Below are 26,038 nucleotides of genomic sequence, written 5' to 3'. Positions count from 1 at the left end.
AAAAAGTGCAATTTTTAAACTTGTAAACCATGTGATTATAAATCCCGATGATTAATTTTAAAATTGCATGAATATATAAATATGAATCACATGCATGATTTTAAATTAAGAGAATATGAATCCCGAAATGAGGCTTTTAAATCACGTGAATATGAAACTCTATATCGAATTTAAAAAATGCGAAAATACAAATCATGATGCGTAATTTTCAGATCACGTAAATACGAATCACGATGCGTAATTTTTAAATAGCGCGAATACGAATCCCACTGTCTAATTTTTAAAGCACGCATAAATAGGAAAATCGATGTTTGATATTACAACCGCAAAAATGAATCACGACATTGGATTTTAAGCTCGCATGAATACGAATCGCTACATAGGATTTGTTTTTAAAAGCGCGTAATTACAAATCGCGATATTGGATTTTTAAATCTCGTAAATAAGAATCGCAATGTACGACATTTAAATCGCCTGATTAAGAATTGCAACGTTCAACTTTTAAATCAGTTAAATACGAAAATCAATGTTTGAGGGAGGAATGAGGACTTCAATACTTTCGTTTCATGGAAAATTTAATTCCTCATAAAATATTTTAACTTGTGCAAAAAAAAATTTCAGCGGAAATTAGCAGAAAAAATGGAAAAATCTGAAAGAAAGCGGAAATCCGCGCATCCGCGGAAGAATCACATCCCTAAATTAAAAAAAATCTAAAATTATATTTCCTTAATTTTGTGTAACAAGATTAAAGACATAAATTATGCTTCTTAAATCTTTATTTAATTTAGTAGAAAACTTATATGTGATATAGTTCCATAAATATTAACATTCAAAAATCTGGTCATTCAAACGAATAATTAATAACAAATATAATAGTAACATACTTTTCTAGAATCTTCTACATTAAGTATGACTGCAGTTGCAACACAGGCCAGGATGTTTCCCAGTAGATAAATCATAACATATTTCCAACGTTTAAGAACTTCCTCGGAGGGTAAACTATAAATAATGATTTAAATCCCATCAGAATATAATTAAATAAATTTAATACAGAAATTAAAGAAAAAAGTTTAAAATCAAAAATTCATCATCATTAATATAAAAAAAAACTAGAGAAAATTAGTTTTTTTCCCAAGAGATTTCGAGTAATATAACATTAAAAAAATCATTGATTTAACTCATCAAAAAAAAAAGCAGTGATCAAGAAAATTTTTTAAGTTGTGAAAAAAAATACTATGACCTTAATAAAATAAATTAAACTTTTTTTATACAAGCTCATAAATATTTTTACACATATTAAGTACAAAAGTCGATGCTCGATATAACGATCCTCAAAGTCCATGTGAAAACGGATGTTATAACGAGAGGTCATTTTATCATCGGTGAATAAAAATATCATAACTATAAACTCATAAGCAAAAATAAATAAATAAATAAAAAACGACCAATTCTAACAAAGCGAAGTTCCACTTTAATAAGAATTCATTAGCTTATAAAAAAATTGGTATCAACAAAATTTTTTCTCTATATTATATTAAAAAAAATGATGAGAAGTCATTTTATCATCAGTGAACAAAAATACAATAAATATAAACTCATAAGCAAAATAAATAAATACATGACTAATTAGAACAAAGCAAAGCTCTATTTTAATAAGAATTTAGTAACATACAAATTTTTTTTTTTATCATTTTAACAAAGCAATGCTCTATGTTAAAAAGAATTTAGTAACTTACCAAAACAGTGGAATCAACAAAATTTTTCTCTACATTATATACACAAAAGAACTCTTTAGGAAATATACTATGAAAATAACTTAGTACTTAAGCAGGGTTTGTTGATTTAAATCAGCTTGATTTAAATCAAATGATTTTTTTANCCAGTAAACCAGGAGAAACTGGCAAAATCCAGTAGTCTACTGGAAAATCCAGTAGAGTTGGCAGCTATGTACATGACTAATTTCAACAAAGCAAAGCTCTATTTTAATAAGAATTTAGTAACATACAAAAAAAAATTATCATTTTAACAAAGCAATGCTCTACGTTAATAAGAATTTAGTAACTTACCAAAACAGTGGTATCAGCAAAATTTTTCTGTACATTATATACACAAAAGAACTCTTTAGGAAATATACTATGAAAATAACTTAGTACTTAAGAAGTGTATTAAAAATTTTATACTGCTTTGAAGCTGCCATTTTTATAAAGACATTTAAAAACTGTGAATACAATATTTATAATCTATTGTATAAAGATTATGAATGACCACCATTGTTACAGTGGTTAGGATGAGAATTTCATTCATCCTTCCTTCAATGGGTATTCAAGGAATTTTATATTCATCATGAGATAATATCTAAGGGAATAATGAGTAAAATAATTTGTTTGAAAATTTTGTTTCTAGATTACTATAATAGAATGAATAATTCAGAGCTGACTTTCTAATTGACATTCGTAATTCTGCATTAACATTACGATTGCAATAACAAATGGGACTAAATGCATCCTTCATTAGAATGGTAGGATCGCCTTAATGTTGGTCATACTAAAGAGTTTATACTGTATTAATAAACAAAAATCTGTAAACACTTTTAACAAAGTGTCGAAATATGTGATAATTTTTTCCAATAGCAGGTTTTTAAAAGCTGCCAACTTTACAGCATCGTAAAAGTAGGTTATGCCGACAATTCACAATAGCAGAACAATTGTTGTCATTAGCAAATACACTTATTTAATGTTAATAGAAAGTGCTTATAGTAAGTTAAAATAGTGATAGAAAGTGCTATAGCAATACACATGAGTGACACTCTAGAAACATTTCAAGACTAAACTTGTTTTTTGCCCAATTAACACGATGTAGCACCATTTTGAAGAATGTTTTAGAAATTTGTAGCTCACTTTCCATGAGAATAGCAAAGATAGATTTTTTTTCTAAAAAAACAACACTATAATGACGGAAATTAAGTGTGGTTGAAAGTTGTACGGTATAATTGACTAATTGAAATTGTGATGAAAACAGGAGAATGAAAATGACAGTTGAATATGAAAACTGAAATATAACTATAATAAAACTTTTATTAAATATTTGTAGAGCTCGAGATACAAATTATATTTTATTAAGACTTTCTAAGTTAAATATTAAATTTTGCATAATACTATCAATGAGGACAGGCCATGGGAAATAAATCCCCCATGACCAGCCCAATTGAAAGCAAAATTAAAAAGTGAATGAATTGTTTCTGGACAGTTAGGATCATAGGAAGAGATTGGCAATTTACTGAAAGATAACATAGCCAAAAACAAAACCAACCCCCACAATCAATATTAAAAAATAATTTAGCAAAAACGAATTGCCAAAAAGACTATTAGGATTAGTATAACCATGTAACTGAAACATTTTTATGATAAGAAATAAAGAGTTATAAATAGATTTTTATTTTCCATTAGTCATGACAGCGAATTAATGAGTTCAAATAAAAAGTTAGCCGTTACATTGATTGATAAGAAAAGAATAAAATATTTTATGTTCACTTTTCTTAAAATTTCATAAAAATTAAATAATTGATTTAATATAATTAAAATTTGTTTAAGAATAATTTAAAAAAATAATTTTAAGATATTAATTAATTTTAAAGTTTAGGAAATATGTAATGCCTATTGTGGCATCACAAACACATTTTTCTTCTTTTTATTATTTTTTACAGCTAAAAAATACATTGTTTATTTTTTTATACCAATCGGCCAAAATAAACTATGAATTTTTTTCTAAGAGTCATGCATATTTCAACTTATTTTACATTTCATCATCATTAATGCTTCGTTATAGAAATATAAATTTAATATTTTAAAAAATAATCTTAATTTAACTTTGTCCACAATCTCAAACTGTTTCCCAACAGTTAAAAAAAATACGAACTAAAGCAGATTTAGATTCAAAAATATTTCTTTTAGACAAGCAGATAATTCCTTTATTGTGGTGCAACATCATTACTTAGTTATTTTGCAATAATTATGAAAAACAATGTTTTCATGAATAGTAATAATTTATTTATTTATTTTAACATAAAATAATTATTACATTTTTAAAGAAAAAGTTAAATTTGTAAATGAAAACTTAATTTGACATACCTGCCAACATTGAAGAAATAAAATAAGCAAATCTTTTTAGATTTTACTAGCAAAACTTTTTAGGCTACGAGTAAAGTTTTGATACATCATGCATAATCATGTAAGTCAAAAAGAGAAATTTAAAATTGGAAATAATATAAGAACTTACATTAATCTAAAGAAGATTTTTTTAAACCATTATTTATAATTACTTAAACTACTAACACTCAACATACTGCAGTACTGGCAATAGCACCATCTGCTGCAAAAAATTTTTTTTGCTCAAAAATTTCTTCAACAAATACAAAGAAATTTGAGAATATACAGGTAAACAGGAGATAGTCGTAAAATCCAGGAGTCTTCATTAAAAAACAGGAGACTTGGCAGGCATGGTTTCAAAAACAAATTGAAAACATATTTAATGGAGGATGGAAAATCATTCTCCTGCACTTTTCTTAAAACTGTTTTCAGTCCTCAGGACTGAAGAGGGGTACCCATGCAATACATATCAATAAATTGCATTATTTCGTCACAGAACTTATCACTGTTTATAATATATAAAAGGATTTTTTTTTCCACATAAAAATCTTAACATTAAACATGAACTGTTTGGTAGACGAATAATCAGCCAAACACCAAATGATTAATAATTGGTCAGATATATGTTATTTACTACTCAGTGCAGCAGAATCTGTAATTAAATCACTTTTTGGCACATCTTCATCAGATCATTACTCATTTTTTCCCCTCCAAATTCTGTAAACGTTTGTTCTTCTTCATAATTTTTCAATACATTTCAACTGAAATATACTTTTAACTAATTATAGTTCATATGGGGAACACTTTATTTATATACCAGGGTATAAAAAATATTTTTTAGTTTTTCTTAAAGTACATGTTTTACTAATTACAAACATATGTGCACAACATTAGGTATACACACAAATAAAGCTTTTGGCTTAGAAATTGTTTTTAGTAGTTTGCCTACGGCCTGCAGAAACTGCTCCTGCACTATCTGCATTGCAAAGTCTCCCCGACTAGTGACTCTGCAGCTGTGTTTACTTTGGTGCTCACAAATTCCTATAGATTAGGGCTGTTTAAGTTTTTTTTAAAATAATCTTTTAAATTTTGTAGGCTTAAAAAAAAAAGAAAGATTTATGTGCTTTTAATTTCTAGATGAAAAAAAAAATTTGTGCCAGGCAGATATGTTTTATTTAATTTTGTTTTAATATCTACAAATTATGACTTACTGATCGAACTATTATTTAAAATTTATTTTTTTAATTAAAATACTATGTTTCTATTAATAATAATTACTATTCTTCTGCATAGTAAAAACTTCAAATTAAAATATGAAACTCGAAAGTTGACATAAATGTGTAGCAAAATTGCCAGAGTCTCACTGGAGGTGGTGCATAAAATGTTTTTTTGCTCCAGCAGGTTCTTGATGGAGATGCATGCCAGCAGATTCTATCTTTTAATTATATTTTTTGACTATAGTCCATTTTTAGAGCGAACCCCTCTTGCATTTTACATTTGCTTCTTATGTAAGTATTTTTTGCACTGTATAATAAAGAGGTGATGAATCAGGATTGCCACTTAAACCTGGAAGAAAAGTTCCTTGTGTTTTCCCTGTACATATTCAGGGTACACAGCCAAATTTTTCAATAAAAAATAAGCACATTTTAAGTACTATTTAAGCAATTTAAAAAATATTATAATTAGGATATGCACACTAATAATTTCCCCGCCCCTTCATAGTGTTGAAAGTTTTTCATACATATACGTTAACAAAATGCAAAATAGTTTTTTAAGTTACTTGTTCATGATAAAATAACTAGTTTCTGATAAAGAATTCTTTTCGTGATTATATTAGCCAAAATAAAAATTTTTTCACAATTCAATATTACATTCAATATACATTCAATATTAAGTGAATCATTAAATTTTTTAATTACTTTACACAATCATGCAAAAAAATGTATTCAAAATTATAAATAATTAATTATAACTATTATTTAAAAAGATTTTCTCTCTTGCAAAATGCTGCAGAGTTGCTCATGAGAATGCATGAATCCTTCCCACCGAATCCAACTCAGTATTCAAACCTGCAAGTATTTCATAAAATGATTGGCGCTTTCATACGCTATAGAATGATGGTATGTCGAAATAGATGTTGATTGAATGAATTATGAAAACGTTGAATAGAACAATGTGCAAAACAAGCTTCTTGCGTAATTCGAGGCAAAAATTGATATGGTAAAGATGATGTTGTTGATTTACGTCGCACTAGAGCTGCACAATGGGCTATTGGCGACGGTCTGGGAAACATCCCTGAGGATGATCCGAAGACATGCCATCACAATTTTGATCCTCTGCAGAGGGGATGGCACCCCCGCTTCGGTAGCCCAACGACCTGCGCGCGAAGTCGAGCACTTTACGGTAGCACAGTTTAACGAGGACCAATACCGCACACCCTCGGTCCCTACGCAGACTGATCCAAGTGGGTCACCCACCCGCACACTGACCGCAGCCAGTGATGGATATGGTAAAGAAAAGAATCTCATTTTGGAAAAGGGAAAATTAAGCAATTTTTAAAAAACACCCAATTAAAAAAGCACCTTTAAAAAACAAAAGTCGAAAATAAGCACCTTTTTAAAAACGCTTGGCCCCCTGATATTATGCACAATATATTAATAGGAAAGACACAGTCATTGTGTGAGCAGTATTGGGCTATTAGTTATAATTGCCGAAAACTTAAGGAACGGCTGAACATACTTAAAACTAATAATGCTATAATACATGGTCTGGCTATTAATTTCCAGGACTCATGGAATAACTCAGAAGAAAAAAAAGTTAAACACATAGGCATTTAATATTATTCGAAGTAATCCCCATCAGCCGTAATACACGTCTGTGCTCGGCTGTACAAATTTCGGAAAGAAGTTTTAAAGTCCACTTTTGGAATGCTCTTTATTAGTGACGTTACAGTTTTCGTGAAGGCTTCAACATCCTGAAATCTTGTTTCCTTCAGTGAATTTTTCTGCTTAAGAAACAGGAAAAAGTGTGTGCTAGGTCTGGCGAGTATGGTGGATGCTGCGACTCAACGACACCATGCTGAGCTAAGAACCGCCTCACAGGCAAACGCAATATGTGGACGCAAACTTTTTCAATTGCTTCTGGCTTGCGTGCGAACTGCGGCCGAACTGTGTGCGGATCATCTTCTACGCATTCGCATTCAAAAGCGTTTAAACCATTCAAAAGTTCTTGAGCGAGATAATGCTTCCTTGCCATAAACTTGTTTTAACAATTTGTAGGTTTCTGCAGCTGTCTTGCCCAATTTGAAGCAAAATTTAATGTTAATTCTTTGCTCCATTTCACTTCGACAACAGGAATTTAAGAGCTCCGTTTTAATGCGCCTTTCCACGAGAACCACTCAGTTCAGAATGGCGCCGATTGCACTGCACATGCGCAAGAAAACAATCTTCAATATGCAATCCTTAGCGCCATATTCCGGCTTTTCTTTCTCCAACAGTTACCTCAATCCTGGAAATTAATAGCCGGACCTTGTAGATAAACCAGTTTAATATAGCTGAAATATTATCCTTAAATATTTCTTAGATTGCACTTTGAGTAAATAAAATTTTTTGAAAAAAAGAAAATAGGAAACAAAATTTCCTGCATTTTCCCACTTATTTTAGGTGATTTTTTAAATTCCCTGTATTTTCCAGGTTTTCCCCGTGAAGTGGCAACTCTGTGAATACTTAACCGCTTCCCTCATTATCCCGAGTTAACTCGGGTATGTACATAATGTAAATATTTATTATCCCGAGTTAACTCGAGCAAAGCAGAATTTGTCAGTGCGTTTTGTTTTATCACGTTTTTATTCGACTGACAACAAAACAAAAAATAATAATAATTTGCTGTGATTGGAACTTTGCCAATTTTTGTTTGGGAGTTTTGCTATTTGTGGGACTGCAGACATACTTTGTACAATTGTATATACGATAGTTGATGAATTTACACAGAAAAAAGAGTAAAACAAATGGTGTTCACGAGTGAAAGTAATGCAGATGATTTTTCAAATTATGAAGATGTAAACATGACTAATATTTAACATTTTTTTTTGCCTGTGATAATTTGGGATCGCAAACTGATGGTAAATTAAATACTTTTTGCTCATAAAAAAATTTAAATTTTTCACTTAGAACTTGTGTATTACGCTTTGTTTTAGTTCCTTGCATTTATTAATGAAATAAAAGAATATGTTGATTTTTTTTTGCATTTTTTGTTCAAAAAAATTGGTAAGGGAAGCAGTTATTTACTTCAAAAAAAAAATTATATGGTTACATAAATTATATTTTTCAGCATAGAAAATATACAGAGAAAAAAATAAAGGAAAAAAAAACTTACTCGCGACTTTTTCCTTGAATCTCTCCAACGATTAGGTTTGAGCATCCCACACCAATCATCTGAACTGAAGTAGCCAACCCCATGGCCGTGCCAATTGTGGCACGAGAAACTACCAGAGGAATAGATGGCCACATACAAGCCTACAAGATAAAAAAAAGGTAAAAAATTTTATAGGCTAAATTTAATGAATCACAGTAAAATGATTAACAAGTATGGAAAAATATAATGAATATAGCTAAGTCCCAATTTCATAAATTTATTTGCATCGAATATTTTACTCGTTATATTCAGGTTCAAAAATAAAAACACGAACTTAACTTATGAAACAATCCTAATACACATCATCATAGTTGGCCAGACAGCCCAATGTCGGTCAATGCCTTCCTCTGAAGATTTCTCCATAACGACTTCAAATCTCTCTAACGACTCAAATCATGGTTGATCTCTGATTCTTTTCATTAATTGCAAGAAAATCAGACTCCACTAAGTCAGCACATCTCAACTACGCCCTTCCCCGCTCTTTTGTTACCCTGGGTTCAAAAAGCAGCGTCTTTTTTATTGTATCGTTATCACTCATTCGAATCACACGGGCCATTCAATTCATTTATTTTTATGTACTTAATAATATCGGGTTGTTCATAAATCGTGCACTTCTTCAGTTATTGTTTTCATTTACACCACCAAGTATACTCAGCAAAATCCTAATATACAACTACACAAAAATATCTATAACTTGAAATTATACACTTTTAATTCAGCAGCCAAAAATACAGTGAATTTTGAATGCACTAGTGAGTTGATCAGTGCCTTAAGTTTTTGTGTCTTGATATCACATATTTTTCAAAATGTATTTTCAGAAACTTGGTTCTACCTTACAAAATATGGAGCATACAAAGGTTACTTATCCTCTTCTAAAAATAATATTTGGCGGCTCTACCGAAATAGGGTCGATCATTTTAGGTTCCATAGACGAAAAACAACTTAAAATTTAAAGCTAAAAACTTATGAATGCTTGTATAGTTGCATATTAGGACTAATTCATAAGACAAGTGCATTTTTTAAAAAAACTTCGACATAACAATTAACCCTGATTAAACGAAATAATGATTAAACAAATAAAAATTTTCGGTTCTCATGAAATTCTCAGATCGGGTCCTCATTGTATATTCATTTTTATTTACAACTTTAAATTATTATTTCATGTTTGAAGTATTGAAACATATTAATAAATATTGAAACATAATAATAAATATTGAAACATAATAATATCAAATATAAAACAATACCTATTGTATTTTTTCAATAAAATAAATTATTTATATATGAAACAATAATAGTTCTAAAAAATCCAGTAGTTTCTATTAACACATATCTTGTATTATTTTTAAATCTTGAAATGATTCATTAATATGGAGTTTACTGTTCAGGGGTTCTGTCTTCATTTCAATAGAGGTTAAGAAAGATCCGCTAACTCTCAACCCGAAATTAAATAAATAGAAGTTCGTGAAATTGGGGTTTGACTGCAATCATAGACAATGGACAGAATCAACATGGACAGGAAAAAATCCAGTAGATTTTATGAAATAATATAAATTTTATGATAATTGTTGCATAATGTACTAAATATTTTATGATAGGGAAGTTTAAGGATTTTTATAGTCATCGAAATAGAAAAACTGCAGTATTTTCCAGTTATGATTGACATTAAACATATTTTAAATCTTATGTATCATCTTTATTTATAATTTCGAATATTAATAGACATTTAGTTCATCAAAAATAGTAAAAACGATTCTTTTAATTAATTAAAAAAGTGTTCTGAATAAAAATAAACTGAAAATTTCAGAACAAAAAAAAGTTTTGAACTGATTTTTACACAATAAAGTCCACTTCATTATGTAATATTTATTTAAATATTCAAGCAAGGAAGCAAACAATAATCTGTACGAAAATCCTATTTCAATAGGGATTATTTTTAGGAAACCTACTCAATTTCAGGAAATTTTCTAAAATGTAAAACACCAGGAGAGTTTAAATTAAACCAGTAAAGCAGGAGAAACTGGCAAAATCCAGAAGTCTACTGGAAAATCCAGTAGAGTTGGCAGGTATGCTGTAATATATTTTTATTAATTGAATCTCTATTGCTGAAAAAATGTTTTATTTTGTACTTAAGTTTACAATGTAAACCGAAAGCTGATTTTTAGTTTGCATTATTAAAAATAAGCAACAATCTATTAACTTACAACAATGGTTTATTATCAAAAAATTCAAATATGAATAAGGTTTAAAAAATATTTAAATACATTAATATTTTAAAACCACTTGAAAAATAGAATTTTCCACAAAATACTTGTCTAAAAATAACAAAATATCTATTAAAGGTGCATCTTGTAGATTACCTATAATTTTCTAAAAAAACAATAAAGCTTCTAAAATTCATGACCTTTATACAAAAAATATTATAAAAAAACAAACATGTATTACATGAACTTTAAAAAAAAATAAATTAGAAATTGTAATTTGAATTTATAAAATTAATTAAAGATGAAGAAATAATTAAAATGTAATTTATGGATAAAATTAAATGTCATTAAATACCTGAGTGTCTATTAATTTTGAGTCACAATCATTAAAGACATTGTATAGTATCATCAAATGTCTTATTTGCATGTTCTTAAAATTGAATGATTACCTCATCAAAAAGGAAATCTTTACAGCAATAAATGTGGGAGAATTAGTTAGAAAGAAATACTGGTTATTCACCAAAAAAGCATGGATAACTGGTACTGCATTCTTTTTTATTTTGCAAAAATGTCAACGCAACTAGGAATGAATTTAACTCAAAAATTTGGTGCTGCACACAGCATTATTTTAAGAGGGTACTCATTAACTTACTGCTGCAACAGAGTAAGTGACACCAAACCATATGGTTGCGATTAAAGGATGAGCTTGAGAGAATGCCAACAAACCAAATACAGGAATCGTCAAAGTTGCACAGACCACACACAGAACACCTCTTTTTCCAAAAACATCCTATAAAAATAAATAAATAATATACATCCTATAATTAATAATCCCATTAATATATAAAAAACAACTGCAATAACTACATTATTGTATACAAGCTTCCTTAAGAAACTGATAAATACATACAGAATAGAATTTTTATTTACCAGCAATTTTTTAATTCCGTAATTATGTTTGCCCAGTGAAACCTTTCAGGCGTAAATTCTCGGAAGTTTTGGTAAGATTGAACAAAAAAAAAGTTCTCGGGAGTTTTAATTCCGTAATTATGTTTATACAGTGAAACCTCTCAGGAGCGACCACACCCCGTTTCACAGTAAAGTTATCATTCTTAGAGGATACCTCCATTGACTTCAAAATTGTTATCAAAGGTACATGATTTTTTGCAAACGATTTTAATTTTAGTTTGTGCTATTTTCTGGGCGCAGAAATGCAACTTCTGCTTGCACCATGAAAAGACGGATCGATGAATAAAATTTAGCGTCTACAAAAATGATCCCAACTGATATAGTTTTGCGTGAAATAAATTTACCAATTATGAATGATTAAGCTATTTTAAATAAATCGGCAGTTATGTTCTTCGTTCAAATCTGCATTTAATTTTATATCATAAAAATTAGTTAGCTCAAAAAGATGAGAATAGATAATTAAGAGGTAATTAATTAATAGATAATTATCTTATAATAAGATAATTATAATAAGATAACTAAGAATATATAATTAATAAAAAACAGCCTATTAATTTAGTTTTAAAGCAAACAACATTTTAAAAAAGAGGGAAACAAGTAGTTTACAGAGCATTACTTCTGGGTCTTGTTTTGCACCCTCCTTACTTGGCACTCCGTGTGATTGCCCGCCCTTGTGAATGACAATAGTTTACAATTATTTTGAGTTTGTAGTACAACTCATCGATCTGAGCCGTGGTAGTTCAGGTGATACAGTGTTTGCCTTCCAATGAGGTGAATCGTGTTCAAATCTCAGGGATGGCTTTTTGATACGAATTCTACACCCAGCTCGCACTGACCACAGCGCTATTGTAAAATATCCTCAGTGGTAAACGGATCATGGGTTAGAGTCCCCTTGCCATCAGGCTAACCGTGCAAGGCTTTCATGGTTTTCCTCTTCATGTAAAGCAAATGCAGGTTAGTTCCATCAAAAAGTCCTCCACGAAAGCCAATGGTTGATCCAGGAGTTCCTTGTCTCGTGGATTGTGTTCAAATTTACAAGGCTACGGAGTAAAACATTAGTAGCCGTAAGCCCAAAAAAATGGGTCGACTGTTCAATAACGGTATATGTGTGATAGTAAAATGACGGACCAGGTAAAATTAATGACCAAAATAGAAATGAGAAAGAAAAAAATATTAATATTGTAAAATTTAAACCCTGACAAAGTAAGTATCTTAAGAACATTTTATTCTGCTTAATAATATATCGAACAATAAACATATACTGGATAATAATTTATTTCACAAAAAATAAACTGAAATTAAATTTGTAACAGTAATCAAGTTGTTAATAAGATAGCAGCAATAATTATTTAGTTAATTGAACATGAAAACGATTTCAGTCAGTTCAGCACAACGATTGACAACAAAACATAAAAAAATGACTCACCTCGAAATTAATAGCTAACCATAACAGTTATCGAAAAAATAACAATTAATCTTGAACGTAATATCCTTTGGGAGCTGGTCCCGAAAAGGAAAATATTATAAACATCTACAATGCATCGAATTCATACATAAATTCGGGGCGTGGCGAAAAACAAAGTAAAGGTTCGAAAAGAAACTTACTACTGCACAGACTCCTACAAAAAATTGTGCTGACATCTCTGAATTAAAACAAAATAAATGATATTTAATGAATTAATATTGCTATCTTTTAAAAGTTACAATTAAGTTTTAAAACACTAAATTTAAATTGAAAATTAAATATTAATAAATGAAAAATTTATAAAACTAAACAAACGGTTATAAAATAAAATTATATCAACAACTATTGATCTATCTGGATACATTTTTTTTGGATGGGCTCACTATGGTGAACCCTGGTGTAGACCCATATTTATAGTAATGATTCATCACTGAAATATAAAGATTAAAAGAGATACTCACAATAAGTCCTCCTAAAAATGGAGACATCACTAAAGATACATCATAGATAGCACCAGCCATGTATGCTGCCACATTATCATCATAATGATACTTGTCTACAATGAATTTGCTGCAGAACAAAACAAATCTACATTAAATGTGGGTCATAAACAAGGTATACAATAAAAGCTTCATATTAATAACCATTTTGTTACAATTTATGAATAGAGTTGGCAAGGTTTGGGACAGAACGGATTAATCCACGATTTAAACCGCCCTGTCCAAAACCCCTTTACTCAAAGTTATATCACAATTTTTAAAAAAATATTGTGAAAAAAGGTTAATTTTTGAACAAGAAAAAAAAATAAACACAATTTTGGTTTTATTAAAAAATTTATTATTATTTTTAATCTTGCATTATTTATACTTATGCAAAAACATAACTTATCAGTATTAAAAACATATGTATAGAGTATATGTATTCATGTTTTAAGGTATTCACTTTTGTTGTTCAATGTATTGTGGAGTTTCAAATGTTATAAATCTATATATTATATTATTTTCCTTTAAAGAGTTAAAGCAAATTGCATAAACAGTATCAAATATTTATGAATACATGTAGTTATTATGTGTACAATGGTTACACTTATAGAATTTTTACCTTTTACCCATATTCAAGGTTTCGGACACTTTCAGACAGTTCCAGTCAGTTTAAGACAGTCCAAAACTAGTTTAATTTGTCCAAAACCCCAACCCTATAAAAGCAGATCAGTGTCAGGTGTAGATGCATACATTCATTTAGGGGGGGGGATTATATTTTCAATAGAGTCAAATTAAATTCGATTACATACATGTATATGTAGTAGGACTCCAATTATCCAATGCCCAATCATATACTTTGGTTAACTGACACTCCTTCCCATCAGCATATAAAGATTACTGACAAGTATTTAATTACTATTACAGCTGATGCTGCTTAATTATTTTAACTTTTTTAAGACCTTGTGCAACTAAACACAGTACTCAATACAACAAATTCCTAATTTTTCTCATAAAATCACATCATTACTTTTAAGAGGAAAAAAAAAAGCACAAATGAGTATTTTTTAAAATTTTGTCATGATTGCTAATTACATATTTCGATAATCTTTTCTCATTGCTTAACGTTTATACAATAAAAAATTGACTTTCTATCGACTTCCAATATCAAGGATGAGAGTAGTCAAAAAGAGAAAAAGAGGAAATCCAAGAATATATATATATTCAAAATCTAAAAATTTGACAAAAAAGTGTGATTTTAAAACTTGTAAATCATGTGATTATAAATCCCGAGGGTTAATTTTTAGATCACGTGAATACGAATCACGATGCATAATTTTTAAATTGCGCGAACATGAACCCCAATGTCTAATTTTTAAAGCATGTATCAAAACGAAAATCGATGTTTGATATTGCAACCGTAAAAACGAATCACGACATTGGATTCTAAGCTCCCGTAAATACGAATCGCTACATAAGCTTTTAAAAGCGCGTAAATACAAATCGCGATATTGGATTTTTAAATCTCGTAAATAAGAATCGCGATGAACGATATTTAAATCGCCTGAATAAGAATCGCAACGTTCAACTTTTAAATCAGATAAATACGAAAATAGATGTTTGATAACAAAATCGCGATTTTAAAAATGCTTAAATACAAAATGCGATATTAGATTTTTAAATATCGTAAATAAGAATCATAATTTACGATATTTAAATAGCGTATATGAATCACAATGCGCAACTTTTAAATCAAGTAAATACGAAAATAGATGATTGATATTAAAATCGCGTGAATAAGAATCTAGATATTTGCGAAGTCTGGATTAGGGATTTCTAAAAGGCTTGTTTGTATTGTTTTTGTATAGACATAATAAATAAAAATTTACAAGATTAATTGAATGAGCAAATAAATATTTTCATCGCAAATCCATCTCTTTTTTTTCCCGTTTGGTAATGAAAATTAACTGTTTTCCTTACTTAGTTGCTGGATTATTGCTTATTTTTCGTGAAAAAATAACTTTATTATTATTGAAACAAAAAATTAAACAATGTATAATTTAAATTTGCAAAGATTTATAAAACTTTTTTATTTGATTCTGATTCACTCCAAAAAATTCATATTAGCTATACAGATATTTCTTTTTAACAAAAAAAAGGAAATATAGTAGCTTTTTTTGGAAAGAAATTATCAATTTTGTCACGGTTGCCACTCAATTCTGGATCTTTTTCTGTAGAAAAAAAAACCCTGTACATATTATACACAATATATTAAGAAGAAACACAATCACTGTTCTCTTATGTGTGCTATATTGGGCTAACTAGTTACAATTGCTGGAAACATTTAGAGAAAAAAGGAACAGCTGAACATACTTAAAAAATGCTATAGTAAATGAAATAGTTTAGTATAGCTGAAATATCATCCTTAAATATCCTTTAGATTACGCTTTGAGTGGTCACCATTCTTTAAAAGACGAAAATAAGAAACAAAATTCCCTGTATTTTCCCAGTTTGTAAAGAAAAAATAAAATTTTTTGCATTTTCCTTTTACTTCAAGTGACACTTAAATTCCCTGTATTTCCCTATTCTTTCTTTGGAGTGGCTGTTGAGTTTTTTTCTGATACATATGCTTCTGTGGGTACTATGCTTATATTTTTTTTTACACCTGTTCATAAATACGTTCGCACATTTGTAGTAAATTTTTAATGTATAAAAATACAGTCAGACCTCTATTTAACGAAGTCATTACGTCCCAATATGTTCATTATATGAAAAATTCGTCAAATAGAAAATCATCTTTGAAATACTTAAATAACACAAAAGAATACTTAAATAACCCTTTATCTTGTAAACTAGTATCTACTATTTATTTTACAAATCTTAACCTTTAAAGAAATCTGCATGGAAAGCAAGAATGAGATAAACAGTATCCAGTGTTACATTATCATGCTACATTCATACATTTTCAACTAAAAAAAGCTAAATTTATGCATAAAATTATAGCTGCATTTTTTATAAAAGTAAGTTTAAACATACACTCTATAACAAAAAAATTGATGCACCAAGAACGCACTAAGACGCGTAAAATCGACGCTCGATTAGGCTGGGGTGCCATGTCCTTTGACAGCCAGACCCCTTTGGTTGTCATTCGAGGTACACTTACTGCACAGCGGGACGTCGACGACATCCTAAGACCTGTTTTGCTACCGTTCTTTTTGCAGCACCCTGGGCTAGTTTTTCATCAGGACAATGCCAGACCACATATAGCACGTGTTGCTAAGAACTGTCTGCAAGCTTGTCAAACTCTTCCTTGGCCTGCCAGATCACCAGATCTCTCTCCCATTGAGCATATCTGGGATATGATGGGAAGGCAATTGCGATTGGGAACGATGTTGATGACCGCGTTCAGCAATTGGATCGAATTTGGCAGGAAATACCGCAAGAGACCTCCCGGAAGCTTTATCGGCCTATGCTCAGCGGTGTGGCAGCTTGTATCCAGGCTAGAGGCGGGTCAACACCTTATTGAACTTGTTACTGTAACTCTGCAATAAATTATTCAATTGTTCTGAAATTTCAATCATTTACCATTCTGTACATTGTCTTCCTATCCACCAATTTTCATTTCAATTGGACAACTCCTTCTTGGTGTGTCAATTTTTTGTTATAGAGTGTATATTACCACATGCATTCCTAAGTTTAATTGCTGCTAATAAAATTTCTGTGTGAGTCTTTCATTTGACATGCAAGAGGGAGACAAAGAGGGAGAGGGATTTTACTGCTTTCTCTGAAAGTTAAGTGGTTTTGAAAATCAATTCAAGGTCATTTCTCCCATAAATTGCATCAACAAGTTAGAAATGTTCTAAAATATTTTGGGAAATAGGGAAAGTGGATCTCAAAGAATAGTTCATTATACATAAAATTCAATTCGCTATTCGGAAATTATTTTACGAAGAAATTTCCAAAATGTTCTTGGTTCCTGGAAGAAAAAAAATCGCAAAAGGAAGTTCGTTAAATAGAAGGCTAACTGCAACACTATTATTGTAATACGAACAATAATCAGCAAAGTGAAGTAAAATAGGATGACACAACAAAAGGTATACCACAACCCAAAAGTATATGAAATCAGAGTAACTGAAAAGTAGATCTAACAAAAAAGAACTTACGATACACTTGTTTAAATACAGATGAACATGATTTGCTAATTTAGATTAAATTAAGCATGTATATAATATGAATTCGAATTTTACATTAAAAAATATCTAGGTAGTGAAATTATCACAATTGTTTTCAGTAAAGCTAACTTTTATAGTGGCTGTAAACAGCATTTATTTGTAATGGATAACAATTATTAGTCACATATTTTTTAAATATAAAAGGTTAAGTAAAATCATTGATTTAAAACTTGATTTTAAAATATTAATACATTTATTTATTAGTAGAACTAGAAGATCTTTCGTGTAAAGTAATAAAACTTGATAGAAAGAAAATATTGACGAAAAAGTAGATTCTCATTCAAATCATTGAGTTTGGTAATTGTTTTCAAAATAAAAAATTATAAATAAACAAAAAAGTAAATAAACACACATATAATTTGGCTAAATGAAATTTCAATGCGGATCACAAAGAAATAATCTAAGCTATATGATACAAAAATCACTGTACATTTTCTTAATTCTGTTACAACAATAATTTCCTCAAAAGAGAGAGAGAGGTAGGAACTTTTTTTTATGTCACACTAGAGCTGCACAATGGGCTATTTACGACGGTCTCATCCTTGGGAAACATCCGTTTATGGTAGAAGAGTTTTAACGAGGACAGATACTGCTCTCTCTTGGCCATATGCAGGCTGATCAAAGTGGTCCCCCACATGCTTACTGACCGCTGCCAGTGATGCTTGACTTCAATAACATCAGATAAAGACAATCTTTGTAACCCCAACTTAGATCTCATTCCCTGATAGTGGTTGATGAAGAGGGTAACAATACCCAAGTCAAAATTCTTGCTGGTTTGTGTTGGTTTCAGCACGATTCAGGGATGGTCCAACATCAATTGATGGTCACCATCATCCAACATTTTCCATTACATGTTCATGGTTTTTGATATGTTAACAAACTTCCATTATTCCATGATGGAAAATACTATCTTAATACAATGATGGTTAACCATCAAGAGAAGTTTGATTCTCCTGTACCAACAATCACGGCAATCCATGATGGTTCCAACTATACATTTCCATGATGATTTAATGGAAATTCTTGTTGGTTCAGCAAGAACACACAGGCAAAAAAAATTTTTTTTTTTAAAGATGGCCTATCATAAATCAGTTCGAATTCCTACGTTGGGGAAATGTTGGTTCATAATCGGTTCAAAATTTGATTTCTAAGAAACTATGAAGGAAATTTCCGATATTTCAAGATGAACAAACCATCAAAACAAGTTGCTATTGTTATGTTGGACCATCATAAATCAGTCCAAAATCCTACATTGTGATGATGGTTACTTATGTTGGTTACTATAAAAAAATATAATGGTTTATGATGGTATTATTGATGGTTAAAATCAAGATTATGTTGTTCCATCAATGGAAAACTATCAAAAATTTTGACTTGGGTCATAACCATCAGTTCACTGCAGACCTTAACAATCACACACACCCCCTTACTGAAAGCAGCCAATAATGCTTGACTTCCGTGTTCCACTGGGAACCGAGTCTTTACGATCAGTCCACTGCAGAACAAGAGAGAGAGAATGAATTTTGAAGTTTTAAATATACACTAAAACAATATGAACTGAATATAAAGATAACATCGATATATTTAAATAAATATTTTTTTTAAATGTTTATAGAGCATTTATGATATTAAAAACAAAAAATATTTTCTAAGACTTAAAAACTTACCTTGCATCTGCCACAAAAGGAAATACACCATTATAGAAGAACATTATAGTGAGTATCAGCAGCCAATAAGATAATGAGAAGTATTTTACATCAGATATGTGCTGAAGAAAGAAACAGCAGTGCATCAGTTCAATAACAGAGTGCGTAGTCAAAAAATAAGCACCTTTAAAGTATTTTTTAAGCACTCAAAAATATTTTTTTAGCACTCAAAAATATTTTTAAGCACTATATACATTAACAATGCAAAGAAGATATATTATAGCCAATAAATATTTTAATGTAATTCGAAAATACATAAAATCTAATGTAATTCATAGAAAAACAAAAGTTTTATTACATAAATCTCTTTCAAAATCAATTTTAACATATGCTTGTGAAACCTGGACCCTATCTACAGATGAGGCTATGTTAGGTACCTTTGAAAGAAAGGTCTTAAGTATTTTTGGAGGAATTTAAAAAAAAATAGTGCATAGCTTAGAAGATCAAATCTAGAGCTTTATCACTCATATAATGAACCTGACATTATTAACTTTATTAAATGACAAAGAATAAAATGGGCAGATCACATTAACAGAATGAACCACAAAAAGAGTTTTCAAGACTGTACCACAAAAAGAGTTTTTAATGCCAGACCAATAGGCACACAAAAAAGAGGCAGGCCGAATTTGAGATGGATAGATGGCCAAGAAAAAGACCCTTTGCTCTTAAAAACTAAAAAACACTAGCAGGAAAAAGGTTAGCCTGGAAAAAACTTTCTGAGAAGGCCAAGTCTCATCCTGGGCTATCGCGCCATTGATAATGATGATATACATTAACAAAATGCAAAAGAACTTTCAAACACTTAAAAAAAAGGAGAGATTTTTCGGTTCGATTTCAGTGCGTGAGAGAATTGAGAATATCTTGCAAAATGCAGCAGAGTTGCACATGAGAGTACAACAATCTTACCAAACCCAGCTTAGTAGATGCAAATGCAGACCCACAAGTATTTCATCAAACAAGTAAAATGTAAGTTACGGACTGATGGTAAGCTGAAATGTATTGCGTTTGAATGAATTCTAAAAATGCTGAATAGAAGAATGTGAAAACCATGCTTTTACATAATATGTGACGAAAATCGATAGGGCGGAGAAAAAATCTCATTTTCAAAAAGGGAAAATTAAACTTTTTTTAAAAACACTCAATAAAAAAGCACCTTTACGGGCTTTTAAAAAATGAAAATCAAAAATATGCACCTTTAAAAACTTTTTAAAAAAGCTATGCACAATAATGTATAATCAACCAAAATATTTGAGTCAGTGGAATACCCCAACTAAGTAATGCTAGTAATATTGTTACTGCATCAGACATACCAAGATTGATCTAAGAGATCTAGGTACGAGAAACTCGGTCCGTTGTATCAATATTAGTTTCACAAATCCTGTACTGAATACTTCGAACTAGGTTCATCCCAGAAAGCATGTAACCTTGGGTCGGAATTTTCTTTTCATTAGGGTGATCCGGGGTGATTCACGATCACACTGTTTCTGGGGTAAATAATGATCACCTAAGTTTTATTTTTTTAAAAATAATATTTTTTAAATTTGAGACATGGACAAGAAAGCTTGTACACTTTACTAAAGTATAACTACATTTACTTAATAACAGTTCTTTGTTTAATTTAACGAAATAAGTATCTTTTAAAATACTTTCTGCATTTTCCATTTCAAAGATGGGTTTCAAATTGTGCACATTTCTGCAAAGATCCCCCTCCTTCTCTTAATAATAAATATTTTGAGTTACTTTCTTTTTCTTTGATATAAAAATAGTGTAAGCTTTTGTTTAATTGTTTCACATCTATTGTAAACATTATAATTGATTATAGGAAACTATATCAAATGTTGCCCCCTACAGATGGGGTAATTATTGATCACTGGGGTAATTCCTGATCATTGTCATTTCTTCTTATAAATAGTATAAAAAATAGCTAATAAATAGTTAATTGTCTTTTCTTAAATAACAGTTCATATTTATTAAGTGGAACAACTATAAAATATATTTTAACTATAATCACAAAATTTGTTTTTAACTGTATACAAGACAAATGTGTTCTGATATGCACCATTTCTAGCTTGTCTTACCTTTCTTCTATCTTATTTTTATGTGTGTACATTGTTAGAATAATTTTTAAGTTGATAAATTAACCTAATATAAATATGGTGAAAGATTATAAGCCTAAAAAGGATACTAAGCTTCTAGAAAGCAAAACTGGCAAATTTCTCTTAATGATTGAAAATGAAAACTTCAGTGTGAGAGCTGCTGCCAGAGCTGAAGTGTTAATCTTTATTCCGGCTTTTAAATAAAACGTTTTAATAGCTGCTTAAAAATATCTTTTTGGTTTATTTGTTTGATTTTAATGTCTTATTTGTAAATTACCATAGTATAATTATTTTTAAACAGCCCATTTACTATAAAAACTGGTGATCAGTAATTACCCCAGAAATGATCAAGAGAAGGGGTAATTCCTGATTACTAAAAATTTAAAATCTTTTAAATTCTAATTAGATTTTCAAACAAAAGAAGGTAGCATAGGACTCATCCCATATAGCCTCAAATTTCCTGTAAATATTAAAATTCTATCTTGAATAGTTTTTTCACAAAATAGATGTTTGCATTTTTTGATCAGGAATTACCCCAGGTCACCCTATCATGAAAATGTTTGTGCTAAAATCCTTTAAAGCAAAAATATTGCAGTTTCAAACCTTCCATCCAAAAAGGATTAAAAATTATTTTTTAAAGCTTTTTAAAAAAAGTATTGTCACTTAGGACCCTAATGACGTCACACTAGCAATAGGATCAAATTGCAACGCCCATTAAAATTTCATGACAAAGCTGAGCATACAAGACATTGCGAATCTCAAAATGACCTAGATTTAAGATTATTTTCACCTTGAGACTAGCTTTATTCAAGGATATTTTCAGGGTTGAAAACTCTAAGTTAGGGTTAAGAATAAAAAATATTATTTCTAAACTTCTTAACCAAAGTTAAATTTGGAGTATAGAAAATTAAAGCGTTTTGAGCGCAGGAAGAAATCACAAAAGATTCCTTAAGAATATTCGATTCAAAATTTTATAAAATGAATGAAAACATTATTTTGTTAATTGCATTAGATATTTAATTTGAATTTAATTGTAAAATTGAGTTGTTACAAAGTTATAGAAAAATACAAAGGGGGTATTGCCACTTTCGTAGGTAAGCAAGTTTTGTGATTTGCTTATTTTTGGGGATAAAGGGCAAGAGGTGTCCAAAATTTAAAAAAAAAACATACATAGGTAATATTTGAACAGCCTCTATTTAAATAACTTAAACAATATCTTATTGATCATAAATTTTATTATGCTCCAAATTAATGTGGTATATAGACTAGCAGGGTTTCACTGAAATTTGATTAAAGTAAAAAAAAAAGTTTACCACTTGTTTTGATTCAGTGTTTATAGTATCCATCAACCCAAGTCTTCTAAAACCATTAACATCTAATGTTCCAACAATAATCGCTGCTACAAGTCCAAGTCCACAGAGACCCGCTCCTAAAATTATAATTCATGTTTAAGTCGTAGCTAAGAATAAATTTAAAATTATCATAAAATAACAATTAACCAGTCAAAACACATAGTTTGAAAGCAATGATGACCTGTTGGTCTAGAACAGGGATGGCGAACCAATGGCACGCGTGCCATTTATGGCACATGACATAATATTTTGGGCACCCCACCGATCACTATTGTTATTGCACTATGAATTGTTATTACACAAATGTTATTACAATTTGAAGCATATGTAACAATTAAATTAAAAATCACAAAAACAAACAAAATAATAAACAACTATTAATACAAAAATTAACAATTAATGCTAAAAAACAATTAACCATAAAAAACAAGTTAACAATAAGTAACTAGCAAAAAAAATTAACAGTCTTGCTGAAACTAACATCTTACAACCTAACATAAGTTATTTGTCATCTAATCTGCAGCAACAGAAGTCACACTGATGTTACTTCAAGTTGAATTACGCCTATAACTGAGACATTGAAAATGTATTTTTTTTCTTCAATGTAAATAGTTTTCGGTTGATAGTATTTAGTATTATTATCCTAATAATCACGAAGTCAAAATTACTTGACGGCACGTCTATGACATCATTAAACAGTTTTTTTTAGAAAAAATGGCACGTTGGTGTATAAAGGTTCGCCACCCCTGGTCTAGAACCACTAAAATTTGACGCGAACCAGCATAAAATAATTGTCAACAACCAATATTAAACATTAGCTGTGTTTTTTTATTAATATAGATTATAACGGTAAACATTAAACATTTTGTGTGATGTGATTTTTCATTTAAATTTACTTCTAAAAACTTTTATTACTTATTTTTAATTAAATGAAACAAGTAAACAGACCAGTGACCAAATTTTCTTTATTTCTACCCTGGAAACATATAAATCTTAAATTTACTTTTTAAAACTGTTATTGCTCAGTTTTAATTAATAGAGACAAGTAAACAGACCAGTGGCCAAATATTCTTTATTTCTACCCTTGAAACATATAAGTTTTAAATGTAATTATTAATTAAAAAAAAAAGACAAACATAAAGTTGTCTGTTAAATGATCTGTTCAAAATTCAGTTTAATAAACTTGATCAAATTTTTTTTAAAAATAGGTTAACAAATTTGAGTTCATATTACAGTAGTAGATAACACAAACCTTGAAACTTGAGGCTTTGCATTATAAAGGATTTGTTATATAGGATGATTTTACAAATCACAAGACTTACCTACTAAACATGGTAATATAAATATTCTAGCAAATCAATATTAATACTTTAAAATAATTTTTATTTACAAATAGTTGAAAACACAAAAATATACACTTAAGTATTTATTAATCACGAGGACCCATAACTGAGTGGTGCGCCACAGGTCCTGGGTTCGATTCTCGGGTAGGACAAGGTTGACTCAGACTTCATCCCTTTAGTGGGTAGATAAAATGAGTATCAAGCATGCTTGCGGACTAAACACTGGGGATTCCGTGTTTGACTGACCATCCAACCGGAACATCTGCTCCTGCACCCCAGAGCTCAAGGTATGAGATGGGCACACTAGGCCTGGCCCTCAATGGGCTGTTGCGTCACTGAATATTTATTATTTACAAAAAGAAAAAAAATTATCAATCATATTATAACTAAATTTTAAAAAAATGTATCAATTATGCATACCTGCCAACATTGGAGAAATAAATGACGGAGATTTTACTAGCGACATTTTTTAAGCTACAAAACAATATACAAAATTATTCTAAATATACAAAATTTGTATAATGTTAAGAATATCCATTTATATAATTTTTGAAACTAAAAAATTCTAACTTCTATCGTTCAGAAATTTACCAATATTTTCAGAGAAATGTTTCATAGTTTTGAGAGGAAAAATATAATTCTTGATGCTAATGTTGAAGAAGAAAATGAAAATTTGTCAGTTTGGGAAATACACCTCAAACATCATGTTTGTTAATAAATTAGGTGATAAAAATGCATACCTGCAAAAATAGGATAAATAAAATAATGGCGATTTTACTAGAGACATTTTTAGGTGGCGAGTTAAGTTTTGATACATCATGCATAATCATGTAAGTCAAAATTGGAAATGATCTAAGCACTTACATAGACTGAAGTAAAAAATATGTGTAATAAATCTTTATTTAAAGATATGTTAAAACCAGTATTTATAATTACTTAAATTGTAAACACTCAACATACTACAGTACTGGCAATCGCACCATCTGTTGAGGAATGAGAGAAGTATTTTTGCCATCAGTGGACATTTAATCACCAATTTTTAAAAAAAATTTCTTTAACAAACAAGGAGAAATTTGAGAATATACGGGTAGACAGAAGAGAGTCATAAAATACAGGAGTCTTTGTTAAAAAACAGGAGACTCGGCAGGTATGATTATGGTTTGCTTTAGAGATGGTAAAGTTATGTGGTTTGTAGAGTTGCAGATCTTCAAGTGTATAAAAAAAAAACTTCTATGTGACACTAAAACTGTAAATGTACTCACCAATCCATAATGTGTATTTTATTCCCACTGCATCATTTAAATGTCCAGTGAAAAAGAAATTGAGAACACTGCCAAGCCTAGAAAATGTGAGCGTACAACCAAAGGCAAGGGCCAACTCTTTACCCGTAAACCAGAATGTAGTGACCCTATTTTGCACAACTGAAAATACATATTTATTAAGTAATTATTTCCAAACGCAAAAATTAACACTGTAGTAAAGAAAGGACACAATAGAAAATCAACAAAATAATAATAATTGTTTTTACAACATCACAATGTAGGGAAAATTAATGTCACCATCTAAATATAAGAACTGACATTTAAAAATTTGTTAATCAATTGGCAAATTCACCACTTTAAAAACAAAAACAA

At 29.7% G+C, this 26,038-nt stretch overlaps 1 protein-coding gene across 1 annotated transcript in view; it reads right to left on the bottom strand.

Moving 5' to 3' along the window:
* Positions 1-25,825, bottom strand: part of LOC107440703 (lysosomal dipeptide transporter MFSD1) — a gene marked incomplete at its 5' end in the record, with an annotated part of 28,984 nt that extends 3,159 nt beyond the window's left edge. The window contains 7 exon segments of the mRNA XM_071182926.1: positions 885-999; positions 8,520-8,659; positions 11,415-11,552; positions 13,658-13,766; positions 19,575-19,675; positions 23,023-23,138; positions 25,667-25,825. Of these exon segments, the coding sequence (XP_071039027.1) occupies positions 885-999; positions 8,520-8,659; positions 11,415-11,552; positions 13,658-13,766; positions 19,575-19,675; positions 23,023-23,138; positions 25,667-25,825 (878 nt within the window).
* Positions 25,826-26,038: the final 213 nt, after the last annotated feature.

This window comes from Parasteatoda tepidariorum, chromosome 7, assembly GCF_043381705.1.
Source record: "Parasteatoda tepidariorum isolate YZ-2023 chromosome 7, CAS_Ptep_4.0, whole genome shotgun sequence".
In the NCBI taxonomy this organism is placed as follows: domain Eukaryota; kingdom Metazoa; phylum Arthropoda; class Arachnida; order Araneae; family Theridiidae; genus Parasteatoda; species Parasteatoda tepidariorum.
This window is presented reverse-complemented; position numbering and strand designations above follow the sequence as displayed.